Source organism: Papaver somniferum, chromosome 4 (genome assembly GCF_003573695.1).
Source record: "Papaver somniferum cultivar HN1 chromosome 4, ASM357369v1, whole genome shotgun sequence".
Taxonomy (NCBI): domain Eukaryota; kingdom Viridiplantae; phylum Streptophyta; class Magnoliopsida; order Ranunculales; family Papaveraceae; genus Papaver; species Papaver somniferum.
The window spans coordinates 27,216,486-27,230,771 of record NC_039361.1 but is presented as its reverse complement, the minus strand read 5'-3'; the positions used below and the strand labels follow the sequence as shown (position 1 = coordinate 27,230,771).

Below are 14,286 nucleotides of genomic sequence, written 5' to 3'. Positions count from 1 at the left end.
GACAGCATGTCCCAAATTTCAGGATTCTTAGAGACGTACTTGTTTATATTCTTCCGGTGAAACTGACCAATTGCAGTTCCTACTAACGTGGGATAACTGATCCTAACACGGTTATTTTGAGTTGGTTTGGGAGCAAAATCAAACTTAAAATGGAAACTAAATCCACACAGGATGGTGGATAAGTCTATACCTATGGAACGGACGGAGTAGACCTTCCCTTTGTTCGACCACGAAATCAAGACCACTCTTTGTGTTTTCATGACTCCATCCCGGCCACTCTTTGTCTCCCCAAAAAAGACAACTGTGTCATAGTTGATTGATTAATTGATTTGCAAAGTCATGTTTTTTTTCTTGGAAAAAGAGGTTTCCTTCATAACTTTATATTAGATAGTTATGTAATCTCCGCAAAGGGAGTTTCGATAAACAGTTACAGATTCATTCCAAGTTTGAATGTTTAGAGCATCCACAGTGGGCGAGTATAACCAAATTTATGGGATGAGATCCTAACATAGTGGGACGGAGTAAAGATCAAATTTGGACCAAAGATCAAATTCCAGACCAAATATGGTCGCGACCAAATCCCAAATTCTGATATAGTCGGGCGTAAACTTAAAGTACGTTTGATGCTGGGCGTAACATAAATTTACGCTTGTTAACGGGCGTAAACCAAATTTACGTATGTTGGTGGGGCGGAATTTAAATTTACGTTTGTTGCGGGCGTAACATAAATTTACGCCTGATGAGACGGACAGAAGAATTCCGCACGTTGCCAGGCGGACACCAAATTTCCGCCTGTCTGGGGCGGACACCAGATTTCCGCCTGTCTGGGGCGGACACGAAATTTCCGCCTGTCTGGGGCGGACACCAAAATTCCGCCCCTCCCAAACAGACTTTTTTTTTACGCCTGAGAAAAATTATGAAACATGAAATGAAATTTTCGAACGTTAGAATGATAAATTTTTCGAACGTTGGCGTTGGATTGCGTAGCAGATTTTTGACCGTTGGTAAGATATTTATATCTTTCGAACGTTTGAAATTGAATGTTAATAACGGGTTTATTTTATACCTATATATACCAGATGAATTCCTTTCACATTTTCATATCATTCATTTGTATTCGGCAAGAAAAAAATAGTATCAGGAAGAAAAAATAGTTTTCCATATTTCAAATCATTTTGAAAATTTTCATCGAATCGTTTTTAATATCAACACCACGAATAGCAAGAGGTCCAAATTTTACGACAATCGAAGATGTCACGATGTGTAAAATTCATTTATCAATATCTCAAGATCCCGGCGTTGGAGCCGATCAATCAGAGATTGCGTTGTGGACTCGTATCAAGGATGATATTGAAGCTCATTTACCGGATAAACCAGAGCGGTCTTGGAGTTCCTGGCAAAAACGATTTCAGGGAATAAGTAAAGAAGTGGCGTTGTTTTCGGCAAAACAGGCGGAAGTGGAAGGTGAATATCATACGGGATGGGGTCCGGAAATGACCGTGAGTATTCTCTCTGTTTTGAAACAATTATTTTCTAATATTGAGATGCCCATGAACCTAATTGTTTTTAAAAACATTAACAGCTCGAAGAAGTAAACAAACGGTTTAAGGAATGCAATCATGGAAGAAAATTTAGGCACGAAGAGTGCTACCCAATTGTCATAGAAAATATAAAATATAATCGTCGATCGACTTTTGTTTTTGATACGACGCACGATTTGGATAGTAGCGTGAATACCGAGGAAGATGGCACTCAAGTCGAGTCCGGTAACGACACAGATAAAGGAGACATAGAGAATACATACCTTCGTCAGATGGGAAAAAAAGCAGCTAAACGATTGAAGAAAACCGGGCGAGAGAAATCCAACAGCCAAGAGGAATTGATGGGAATAATTATTACACAGCAAGAAAATTTCAATTCTCATTACCGGGAACAATCAAGATTCAAGATGGAACAAAAAAAGGCCGAGTTTGCACAAAAACAAGCTGAGCATGCGGCTAAAATAGCCAAGGAGGTCGCAGACGATGAATTTCGCATCATGATGATGGATCTTTCCAAATTGGATCATGTACAAAAGGAGTACTTCGAACTTCGAAAGGCTTTAATAGTACGGGACAAAAGGAGCCAATTATAATCGTCAAAACGGGATAGTTCGAACCTTAAGTATTAAGTCTAATAATAAGTGATAATAGTTTTAGTAGTTTATTTACGTTTTAATATGTATTAATTTTGTCATTAGTCGTATTATTATGTAATATTTGGGATTTAATTTTATCTTCATTTAATTTAATCAACTTTAACTTATTTTGTAACATCTTACTTTAATTTACCAAGTGATGAGTATATGAAATAGAGTTAATACATTTCTTCGAAATTATTCGTTAAAATAAAATCACATAATTTTTTCATATGGGAAACAACATTTAATTTCAATATTTTTCCTCGTCTCCAACCTTTTAATTCCCATATTCTGCCCATATATGTTCGATTAAGTCATCGCGCAAGCGAATATGCCTATCTTTGCTGCGCATATGACGTCGGCGTTGCTCAGCTCTAATTTGGGAAAACTCCTCACTGTTGCCTCTTAATATATTAACCGGTGTCGGGTTGCTACGATGATCATAAACATGTGGCCATTCACCGGGTAGACGCTCATCCTCGACTATCATATTATGTAAGATAATACACGTTTTCATGATATAGGCAAGCACATCTGGATTCCACATTCTAGCAGGTTGTTTGATGATTCCAAACTGTTGTTGAAGTACACCAAATCCCCGCTCTACGTCTTTTCTTGCACCCTCTTGCATCGCTGAAAATATCTCTTTTTTCCTACCAAGCGGATGTTTAAACGCCATAATAATAGTAGCAATTTCTGGATATATTCCATCACCTAGATAATACGGCATGTCATAAGAATGACCGTTTACCACATAGTTCACCGGTGGTGCTTTTCCCGTGACCAGACTTCGAAAAACATATGAACGGTTCATCACATTAATATCGTTGTTAGAGCCTGGCATACCAAAAAATGCATGCCAAAACCATAGATCATACGACACCACCGCCTCCAACACGATACTTTCGCTCCCTTTATACGCGGTGTAAGCCCCTGATTCGGCAGACGGACATTTATCCCATTTCCAATGCATGCAATCTAGGCTACCTATCATCCCTGGAAATCCTCTATCTTTGTTTTGGTTGAGCAACAACTCAACATCACCAGCCGTAGGTTCACGCAAATATTCTTTCCCATACACATTGACAATCGACTTGCAGAACCTCCGAGTTGCTTCCAACACCGTGGTTTCGCCTATGCGTAAGTACTCGTCTATTGCATCTGCCGCACATCCATAAGCTAACATTCGCACCGCTGCAGTTACTTTTTGATGAGGGTTTAATCCTAAAACTCCACACGCATCGGGCCTTTGCACAAAATATCTGTCTTCGGCTGTAACACCTTCCACTATTCTGTTAAACAATTGTCGACGCATCCTGAATCTTCTGCGAAAAACATTAGGTGGTTGGTTTGGATACGGAGAAAAATAGTCGTTCCACAGAAGTTCAGCACCAGTCTCACGATCTCTTGGTATTTTGATACGAGTTTGAGGCCATTTAGAATTGGTAACAAGGACTCCCATACTAACGGCCATGTTATTTTGCATAATTGCTATTGAATCATCATCCGAGGAATAAAACTACTATTAGAAGAAGAAGAAGAAGATGAAACAGAAGAACAATAGTGAGCGGTATTCTCATATGCTTCCATATTCTATGCGAATCAGAATAAGTGTGTGATTGTAAAAAGAGGTGTGTTGGTATTTATAGAGTGAGTGACGGAGATCACATGCTTCCATTTTGTAACATCTTACTTTAATAAATAAAATAACATAAAGTATTTGACAAATTTTGTAAACTGTTTGTCAGTGAGGTGTTTGTCGTATTGAAATGACTAGTCGGTGAAATTTGATAAAGTATTGAACTGACTACTCGCTGAAATTTGATTGCCTATTGAAATGACTACTCGCTGAAATTTGATTGCCTATTGAAATGACTACTCGTTGAAATGACTACTCGCTGAAATTTGATTGCCTATTGAAATGACTACTCGCTGAAATTTGATTGCCTATTGAAATGACTACTCACGGACTACACATAACAAAGATAAATAACATAATAAATGTCTAGTATGACTACACATAACAAAGATAAATAACATAATAAATTCAAAGCTAAACCATATAAATAGTCATCACCGGCTAAACATTTCCCGTATCCGGAGGTGCCGATCGCGGTGGGATAAAAGCCGTTCTCGGAATGGGCCTGACCGAGGACGTTGAAGATGATCCTTGACTCATAGAACTCCACACTTGTGGGGGCAATGTGGGGGAAAAGGCGCCGAATCCAATGGAAGGTTGGATGGTGTGTGGCGTTCGGAAAAGAGACAGTTGATACTCCAATTCCGTGATCTTATTATTCTGGTTTCCTATAAGTTCATCTTTCGCTAATAGACACTCCATCCTATCTTTCGTTTCTCGTAATGTAAAATCTCGAAATTGTTTAGTAAAATCAGCATATTCTTGGAATAATGCATAACTATCGCCCTGTCATGAAAAAATGAGATAGATGAGATTTTTTTTTTTTTTTGAAATAAGCAATGTAAAGTTGAACGAACACTTACGGGCGATAATTGTTGTTGCGGTGGAATAAGAACATGTTCATCTGGTTTTCCAAGTTCGGTAGAATAGAAGTCACCGCTGTACCCAAATGTTTGGACCTCCCAATCAGGATGTGTCACATATTTTCTGAAATTAGTAACCTTTTTCCAATACTCTAAATATACTTCATACTGCACAACTTGCACCACCTCGGTTGCATCAACAAAACCGTCCGCTAGCAGGAGTTTTGCTTGGTCATCACCCAAATGCCCAATAATTACATGTAGTCTCATGGGAACAGCAAACGAGGGATGGTTTTGCCTCCAACATCTTTCTCCTAAATAAACATTATGCTGTATAACCAAAAAGGAATATAATTGTAGTGAGTACGTTATTAATTAGATAAATAACGAAAAATAAAAAACTATGTTATTGACGATTAATATTAATGATATAATATAAAAAATCATGTCTAACTCACAACGCCATTCCAAGAAAATATCCATCTCGAGTCCGACAGCTTCCTAGCAGACTTTCCCATCTCAGAACTGAGGACGTCGGTGTATGATTCCCATGGGTGCCATGTCACTTGGTCAATCGTCAGCTGATTCAGTAAAATCCTACAACGAATAATATCATTCTGACACCTCCTTCCATTCCATCTGGAAATTACAGGCCATTTCTGTTCATTACCGTTCATTGAGATGTCTGGTCGACATATGCCTAGGTATTCATACCCCCAAAACTAGTCCATAAAATTAATGAATCAAATTAATATATCCAAGGAAATAAACTTAAATGAAAATATACTTTACGTTGAAAATTAAAATAAAATCGATTACCAAAATACCTCTAATATTTGGAAGGGCCCGCTTAGTGCCTTCTGTTGTTTCCTACAAGCTTGTCGGAGACCTGCATACAATCTCGAAAAGGCACTACCGCCCCAGTCAAGGTCTTGTATTTTATCAATTTCTTCGAAAGCAGCTAACCATCCAGCATCAATATAGTTCTTTGCATTAGGAAAGAAAAATTGACCCAAAACATACATAAAAAAGGCAATTGCTATTCTATGGGCGAGGAGAGAATCTTCATTAGCCGCCACCAACTTATCTTCTTTGAAGTATGAGCTTAAATATGTAATTGTAATTGAGTTTGATATCCACGACGCGCCTCTTGTTCCCTGTGTGATATCCGGAAAAATCTTCTCACGGACATAGTCAAATTGGTATAGGCTCGAATCATACGGAACTACATAACCATCACCGATACTCAGTCCAGTTAACATGACCCAATCTAATGGCGTGAACCCCATCTCACCAAATGGAAAATGGAACGTGTTGGTTGTATCCCAAAACCTCTCAACAATATAATCAACAACGGCATGTTGGGTAACGTTACACTCTATGTTCAACAATTTTTCCCACCCCGCTTTTTCAATCAAATATTTAACTCTAGGACAATGTATTGAAATAAATTTATAATAATGAATTACCGATGCCAGACATCCACGATGTTTAAACTTAAATGTTGGTGCGTCTGAAAATGTAATGTCTTCAGTAGCGTGCGGCTTATCATCTTCCACTATAGGAAACCTCCCTAACCCGGGGACGTCGACCTCCTCAATTTGACCGGTAGAGATTAAGTTGTAATCAGCTTCGGTAGATTTTTGTCTCTTGTTGGTCTTTTGGCGACCACTAAACCTCGATATAAACTTGTTCATTCTACGCACAAACATGTAAATACAATTTCATAATTAAAAGACCAATCCACGAACCATAATAGACATAAATTTAACCGAACAAAATTTCAACATCATAAAATTCCATAAACATAAATTTAACCAAAAAAATAATTATCCAATTAACTATAAAAATTTATAATTAACAAAAAATTCAATTAAAATACGAAACTAAATTAACAAAAAGATAAATTAAATTAAATCACGTAACTAAATTAACAAAAATAATTATCCAATTAACTATATTTATAACTATTTATAATTAACAAAAAAATAAATTAAATTACGAAATTAAATTAACAAAAAAAATATTAAATTAAATCACGTAACTAAATTAACAAAAAATAATTATCCAATTATTAATATTTATAACTATTAAATAAAACAAAAAATTAAATTAAATTACGATTAACCCAATTTTAATAAGATTTGATTAACCCAATATGAATATCCAATTAGTAATAAAGTCTGATTCAATTTTCAACGTAAAAACCCTAAATAAATTCGAACAAAAAATACATACCTGCGCATATTATTACACAAATTGAAATAAATTCGAACAAAAAATACAATACATGATATTATTATTACACAAATTGAATAAAGAAAGTAGAAAATACATACCTTATAATGGAGTTTTTAGGGTTTTTGTGGAGTTTTTAGGGTATCTGTACGGTTGGTAGATGGGAATGGAGAAGAAGTATGAACTGAAGAGGAGCCGTGAAGCAAACAAGAATATGAACTGTGTAAGAATATGAACTGTGGAAGAAAATGAACTGAGAAGAAGAAGCCTCGTGTAGAAGAGATGGGTTGTGGTTGGGAAGGAGAGGCGGTATTGGTGGAAGGTGCGGTTCATTAAGATTACGCCCGATTTGATCGGACGGACAGGAGAGTACGCCATAACCCTAAACCCTAATGAAACGGAAATTTTGGTTACGCCCGTCTCAGGCGTAATAATTTTTTACGCCTAACAAATTCATCACGCGGACAGAAGAAGTCCGTCCGTACAACTCATCACGCGGACACAAAAATTCCGCCCGTCTGATCTCACACGTGTTGTGTGACCGTGTTTAACTCGGACGGAATTTAGATTTACGTTTCTTCGAGCGGTCATTTGGAATCCGTCTGATCAACGGGCGGAATTTAAGATTCCGCCCCTTGCCAAACGTAATTTTTATTTACGCTTGATAACAAACGTGATTTATATTTACGCCCGTTTGAAACGTAATTTATAATTCCGCCCAGAAATGAAACGTAACTAATACTTCCGCCCGTCTTCATGCGTAAAACTGTTTTACGCGACCAAATTTGGTCTTCTCCCCATAACGTCACAATACAGATTAAACTCATATTTAGTCTTTTTTTTTAGTCTTTGATCTTTGAGTTTAGTCGTACCATTGCAGACGTTCTTAGAGTCATCGGCCAAAATCCTTTAACGGACACCTTTTTTTCTCTCTCCTTCTGAAACAGTGCTTCTTTGAAAAGAAAAAAAAACCCCAAAAGTTTTTCTACTCTTCCATCATGGAAGAGTAATCCCTAGGCAAACCTTTGGGTGATTAGTGGGTCACGAGCTATGAGGAGCGGATTTGAAGGTTTGATTAACATAGATGTGATGCATTTTTAGGTTTTCTCTAAATTAATTCTACCTTGTTTGGATTTTGGTTGAATCTCACTTCTCCTTTCTAGGTTGTTGCGGGTATCGTTGTGTTAAATACAAGAACAACAAGGGAAATGAGTTTCTTTCTTTCAAATCTCTTTTTGTTCCGATCTGTTTTTGAATTGCTTTGATGTTTTGTTCTCTCAAATTTCTTGTCGCCCTCTTAGGTTGTTGGTTGGTATCGTTGTTCTAGATACATCAACAATGGGGGTTTTGAAGTTTGCATCTTTCGTTATCCTGATATCCTCTAGTTTGCAATTTTATTTGGTGTGTCCCGGAACTAGATCGTTTAATAATGGTTGGGTCTGTGGATTTGTGATTCGCCCATCCGTTTGTATTTTCCAGTATTCCTTTGTTGTTTGGTTTGGTTAAGCCTTTGTCTTATCTCATTAGTCTTCTGTTATTGTCCATCTATTGCTTAATCTTGGATTTTGATCCAAGTGAATGATTCTTAGTAAATTTGTTGTACCCCAACGACGATTGGGTTTGTGATCTTGTGCTTGACAGTTCAATTATCTTGTCTTTGCTTCCATATGTTGAATTGGTTAGGTTTATTGCCCATATTAGTAGTGTCTTTAAACTGTTTGATGATAGTCCCGAACTAGAAGTTGTTGCTGTTTGACCTGCATCCCAATGATTAATTGGGTTCTCCTATTTTTCCGATATTCCTTGTTGGCTGTCCCTTGCCTTTTAGGAATTCGATCTTCAAATTTAAAAACCAATATAAATCCTTTTTTGACTCATTTTTCTTACCTCTGTGTTGTCGAGTTCTAGGGCCTTTGTTCTTTAAAAATTATTAATCGGAAACCTGGAGAGGTTGGTAATCTTCAGTATTTTTAGTTTTAATAAACTCAGTTCAAGTGTATGTACACTCGTTCAATTTTTAAAAGAAAAATCTTTAAAACTGTTTAATTCCTTTTGGTGTGTTTTATGAAACAAGAGTATGTGCTCTTGTTTAAAAGAAGAAACCATGTCTAGGATGGTTATGGGGCTTGAGGAGACCTCAGAAGGATGGTTTGGTAACCTATAAATGGTGATCCTTGGCTCTCTCCCTGTAGGCTCGTTTTTTTTTTCTTTTTTTGGTTGTTTGTTTAATTTAGATATGGTTGGATTATATGTCAAAAGAGTTGAGGGAGGCTAAATAGGGATTTTAGGTGTTTAAAGGTTACATGGATGATTATTTAAAAGTTAGTGGAGTGTATTTGGTCATCTTAGCTCCGTTAATTGTTGGTGTTATTGGTTCATAACTTAACATCTTTGTTTTAGGCTACTGTAAATGTAAGTGTATTCCCTTCTAAATTCTTATGCTTTTAGTTTCAAATGCAATTTTGTCTTTTCGCTTGTTTGATCTTTTGTTAAAAGTCTATAATGATTAGTTTATTTTTATTTTGAGGAAAAATTAGTTGAATAATTTCATCACATTCTTGGCTGCCATAAACCTCACATCTAAACCTCCGCTCCTTTGACCCGATAAAACCCAAAGGTAAGCCGATCTCTTTCTTTGATTTCAATCCTTCTAGTATATATTCTTGTTTTTAATCTCTTCACTTCGTGAAATCCTAGTTCTCCTCTTAGATTTCTATTCTTGTTTTTAATCTCCTCACTTCGTGAAATCCTAGTTCTCCTCTTAGATTTCTTATTCGGTTTGTGGAGTTATTAAGAAATCTGGACCTTGTCTTTGGCCTCCTACTTAGTAAGTACTCAAGTTATCATTTTTCTGTCTTCATTAAAGGTACTGCTGATTTCACCTTTCCTTCCTTTGTTTCTTTTAGAAGAAACTCCAGGTATTCCTCTACGGCCTCTCTTTCTGAGCACTTAGAAATTACAGTCTACTATTTCCTGCTTTATTTTTCTCCTTCCTATGCACCTTATACATCTCGCATACTTCTGTGGACTGAGATAGTATCTAGACTCAGGTTTTGTGATCACATTCTGTGACTTAATTATGTGGAATACCTTTGTTGCTGTTCTGTTGCTGTTATGTTTCTTTTGGCCATGAAAATTCTAGTATGGAACACACAAGGGTGTGGTCAGAAAAAAATCCAACAACATTTACATTCTTTACTTGCTTTAGAAAAGCCTGACATTCTTTTTTTATCTGAAACCAAGTCTCAGAGGAGCTTGATGAAAAAAATCCTTAATCATTTCCTAAACACTCACATTGTAGACCCAGATGAAGTAGCGGCAATTGCTTGGGTATATGGTTTTCACTTTGAAGTGGTTCAATGGAACCTTAACACGATCAATATCATTGTTAAAAATAATTTCAATTATAAAGAATGACTCTTAACTTGTTTTTATGGTGCACCTAAACATGATAATAAGTTAGAAATTATGAGTTACTTAGAGCGTCCACAGTGGGCGATTAAACCCAAATATTTGGTCTTTTGAACAGACGTAGTGGAACGTACTATCGATCAAATTTTAATCGACGACTAAAACCCAGAGTATATTTGGTCTGGGACCAAGACTAAACCCAAATATAGTCGAGCGTTGGTATAGTCCACGCCCCACCACCAGGCGGACGTATAGTCCACGCCCCACACCAGGCGGACGTATAGTCCACGCCCCACACCAGGCGTTGGTATAGTCTACGCTCCACATGGGGCGTACGCAAAGTCTACGCCCCATTTTTTTTTTTTTAATTTTGTATGGGGCGGGCATTATACCCCGCCCCATTCTTTACAAATTCAAATTGCATGGGGCGGGCTTAATACCTCCGCCCCATTTTTTCTATTTCTTTTTTATTATTTTTTTTTTGAATCTTTCTTATCCGGGGGAACGTATAGTCCCCGTCCCACACCAGGCATTGGTATAGTCCACGCCCCACACCAGGCGAACGTATAATGTACGTCTGACCAAATTTAGTCTTTCCACCGTAGCGTCACACACCAGACTAAACCCAAAATTTGGTCTTTTTTTTCCTCTTTGGTCTTTGGTTATACTCGCACCACTGTAGTTGCTCTTAGAAGACATAGCACAAAGAGTAAACCTGAACTCAATGCCATGGCTAGTAATAGGTGACCTAAATGTAATCTTCAACAGTGGAGAAAAACAAGGAGGTCTCCCTTTTGATAGGAAAAAGGTAGAACCTATACTCAATCTAATTCAGAGAACAGGGTTAGAAGATCTAGGATACAATGGGAATACCTTCACTTGGAGTAACAAAAGAGAAGGAACAACCAATATTAAGCAAAGGCTAGATTGAGGCTTGGCAAATGCAGAATGGAATGATGAATTTCAACATGCATCTTTACAAAACTTAGTTGATATTGGCTCAGATCATGGGCCAATCTGCCTCACTTTGAACCCTTCTCAGGCATCCTTAGTAACTACTTTTAAATTCTACGACACCTGGCTTAAAGAAGCATCATGTATAGAGAAGGAACTAAGGATGCCTGAGAAGAAAGATATCTTTGGGAAACTTTTAGCTAACAAATTAAAGAAGTCTTTAGAGAACATCGTATCTCCTCTTCAATCGACTTTTCTTTCTTCTAGACAAATTTCAGACAACATCATTGTTGCACATGAAATTGTCCATTCTATGAAAAAAAGTAAAAAGAAAGTAGGTAACATAGGACTGAAGATAGACATGTCCAAAGCGTTTGACAGGGTCAATTGGAACTTTCTTATAAAAACTATGAGAACTTTCGGTTACTCTGAGGATTGGTGCAATTTAATCTACCAATGCATATCAACAACATCAATAGATGTCCTTCTTAATGGCAACCCTTGTGCTGAGTTTAAACCAACTAGGGGATTAAGACAAGGGGACCCTCTGTCCCCTTACCTTTTCATTTTTTAATGGAAGTGTTTTCCAGGCTCTTGACATTCTTAGAAACTCAAAAGAAAGTTCATGGTATCAAACTAACACCTAAAGCCACTCCCATTTCGCATCTTTTCTTTGTTGATGACCTATTATTATTTACAAAAGCAGACCTCGATAGTTGTAATAACCTGCTGATGGCTATACAATTGTTCAGTAAGGCTTCGGGTCAAGTGATTAATTTCACTAAATCTGGTCTCTTTTTCAGTAAGAAAGTTCATAATAAACATCAGGGAATCATTTGTAGACTAATGAAAATAAAGAAAATCAATATAAAAGACACTCATTTAGGAATGCCTTTATTCATTGACAAATCAAAACTAAAAGCTTTTGATACTATCATAAAAAAAATGGAATAAAGAATAAATATTTGGCTAGGTAAAATTCTCTCTCAACCTAGTAAAATAGTTCTAAACAAATCTTTGCTATCTAGTATGCCCATCTTTAGTATGGGATGTTTTTTCAAAAAAGATTATCAAAAGGATTAATGATACTCAGAGGGACTTCTGGTGGGGGAAACACACCAATTCAAAAGGGATCTACATAAAAGCTTTTGATTTCCTTTGCAAGCCTATAGATCAGGGAGGACTAGGTTTTAAGGAAGCAAACAAAATTAATCAAGCAATGATAAGTAGAATAGCATGGGGACTTGTAAGTCATCCAAATGACTTATGGGCTCAGATCCTTAAAGGAAAGTACTTCAAAAAAACCGGTGCACTTCTATCCAAAAAGAAATCAAACTCCTCTTGGATTTGGAATTGTATTTTACAAGGCATAGCCCACATAAAGAAATACAACATTTAGGAGGTAGAAGATGGCTCTGCCATCAACATTTGGGAAGATAGATGGCTTCCAACTAGAAATGAAACTCTGGGAACTACTGTCCAAGAGACAAACACACACATAACACTTGTGTCTGAGCTTATAAACCCAGACACAAAAAAGTGGAACATTCAGCTACTTCACTCTTTATTTGATAACTCTATAGTTCAAGAAATTCTAAACATAAATCTGTTCACCACCTCTTCTGGCCAACTGAGAAAAGACAAGTTACGATGGACATTAACCAGAAATGGGAAATTTTCTGTCAAGTCTTTATATGCCAAACTCATAAACCCATCCTTAGTGGTCTCTCAGGAATCTAAGAAATTCTGGAAAGGGTTATGGAGCATGGATACATCTCAGATAATCAAGCTTTTTATTTGGAAATGTCTGCAAGATGCATTGCCAACTAAAACCAAGATGAAATCAACTATAGATGAAGACAATATTTGTGTCTTCTGTCAAACAGCAAAGAAGTCCACCTATCATCTATTTTTCGAATGTGCATATGCAACTGCTATTTGGAATTTACCTCCAATGCAATCTCAGGGAGTTCCTCTTAACTCCAATCCTGCTAATACTTCTGCAAATAGTTCTGCTCATAAATCCTTCTTATATCAGTATAATGAATGGAAAACATGGAACATACACTCTATTTCCATGGCCTTGGCAGCAACCAAGTGCTGGTTTATATGGAAAGAGAGGTGCCTCAGAATTTTTGAAAATAAAAAAAGAACCCCAGAACAATTAGCTACAGATATAACTAGACATTTTGCTTATTGGCATCCTGATTGCAGAAATCAGAACAAAACAATCAGCAGTATAGTAAAACTCACAAAGATAATATGGTCTCTACCTGCTATTAATACCTATAAAATAAACTGTGATGCCTCTTGGATATCCGAATTAGCTAACTCTGGTTTTGGTTTCATCTTGCGCAACTGGACAGGGACATTCAAAGCAGCAGCAATGGGATGCAGCAGGACCTTCTCATCAGAAGAGGCAGAAGCTGTAGCTCTCCTCAATGCAACTCAATGGGCAGTCACAAACAACATACAACAATTGGTGATTGAAAGAGACAACCAGGCAACAATCAAGTATCTTCAAGGGAGAGAATCAACAGTCCAATGGCAATGTATAGCCATCTTAGATGAAGTTAAATTATTAGCTAAGAATTTAGTCTCTTTTCTAGGTTTTCAGTGTGTAGATAGGAGAGCTAACAAGGTGGCAGACTTGTTAGCAAAGAAGTGAAGAAGTTCTGATAATACAACTTCCTGGAATGAAGAATCTCCTAACTTTTTAATTCCTTCAATTGCTTTTGACATTGTCAAAGCATATGAATCCTGTAACTTAAACAACTTTCTCCCTGTAACTGCTATTGCTGATGTTAATCTTAGAAATTCAGCCATTGGAAGAGTCATTCCTCATGAAATGGTCTCTGAAGAGCCTGAATCCGCAGATTAACGGATGCCTTTCAATATAAGTTATTTTCAAAAAAAAGAGTTTGAATGTTTAGATAATTAATAAAGCACCTAGTCTAAAGTATTTGCAAAGTCATGTGGATTGTCAAAATTAGTCTTATTGG

At 36.9% G+C, this 14,286-nt stretch overlaps 1 protein-coding gene across 3 annotated transcripts; it reads left to right on the top strand.

Moving 5' to 3' along the window:
- Nucleotides 1-7,823: 7,823 nt before the first annotated feature.
- LOC113275012 lies at nt 7,824-14,201 on the top strand. Of its 3 annotated transcripts, none has more exons than XR_003323378.1 (2): nt 7,824-9,837; nt 13,651-14,201. XR_003323378.1 is itself a non-coding variant. In XM_026524440.1 (2 exons), exons 1-2 carry the CDS (start codon nt 7,970-7,972, stop codon nt 13,950-13,952), a joined length of 321 nt encoding a protein of 106 aa, XP_026380225.1. In that variant the 5' UTR covers nt 7,824-7,969; the 3' UTR covers nt 13,953-14,201. The 3 variants fall into 3 exon arrangements, 1 of the variants encoding a protein (XP_026380225.1); XR_003323379.1 differs by lacking the exon at nt 13,651-14,201 and having other exon boundaries at nt 7,824-7,988; nt 8,083-8,545; XM_026524440.1 differs by having other exon boundaries at nt 7,824-7,988.
- The last annotated feature ends 85 nt before the right edge of the window (nt 14,202-14,286 follow it).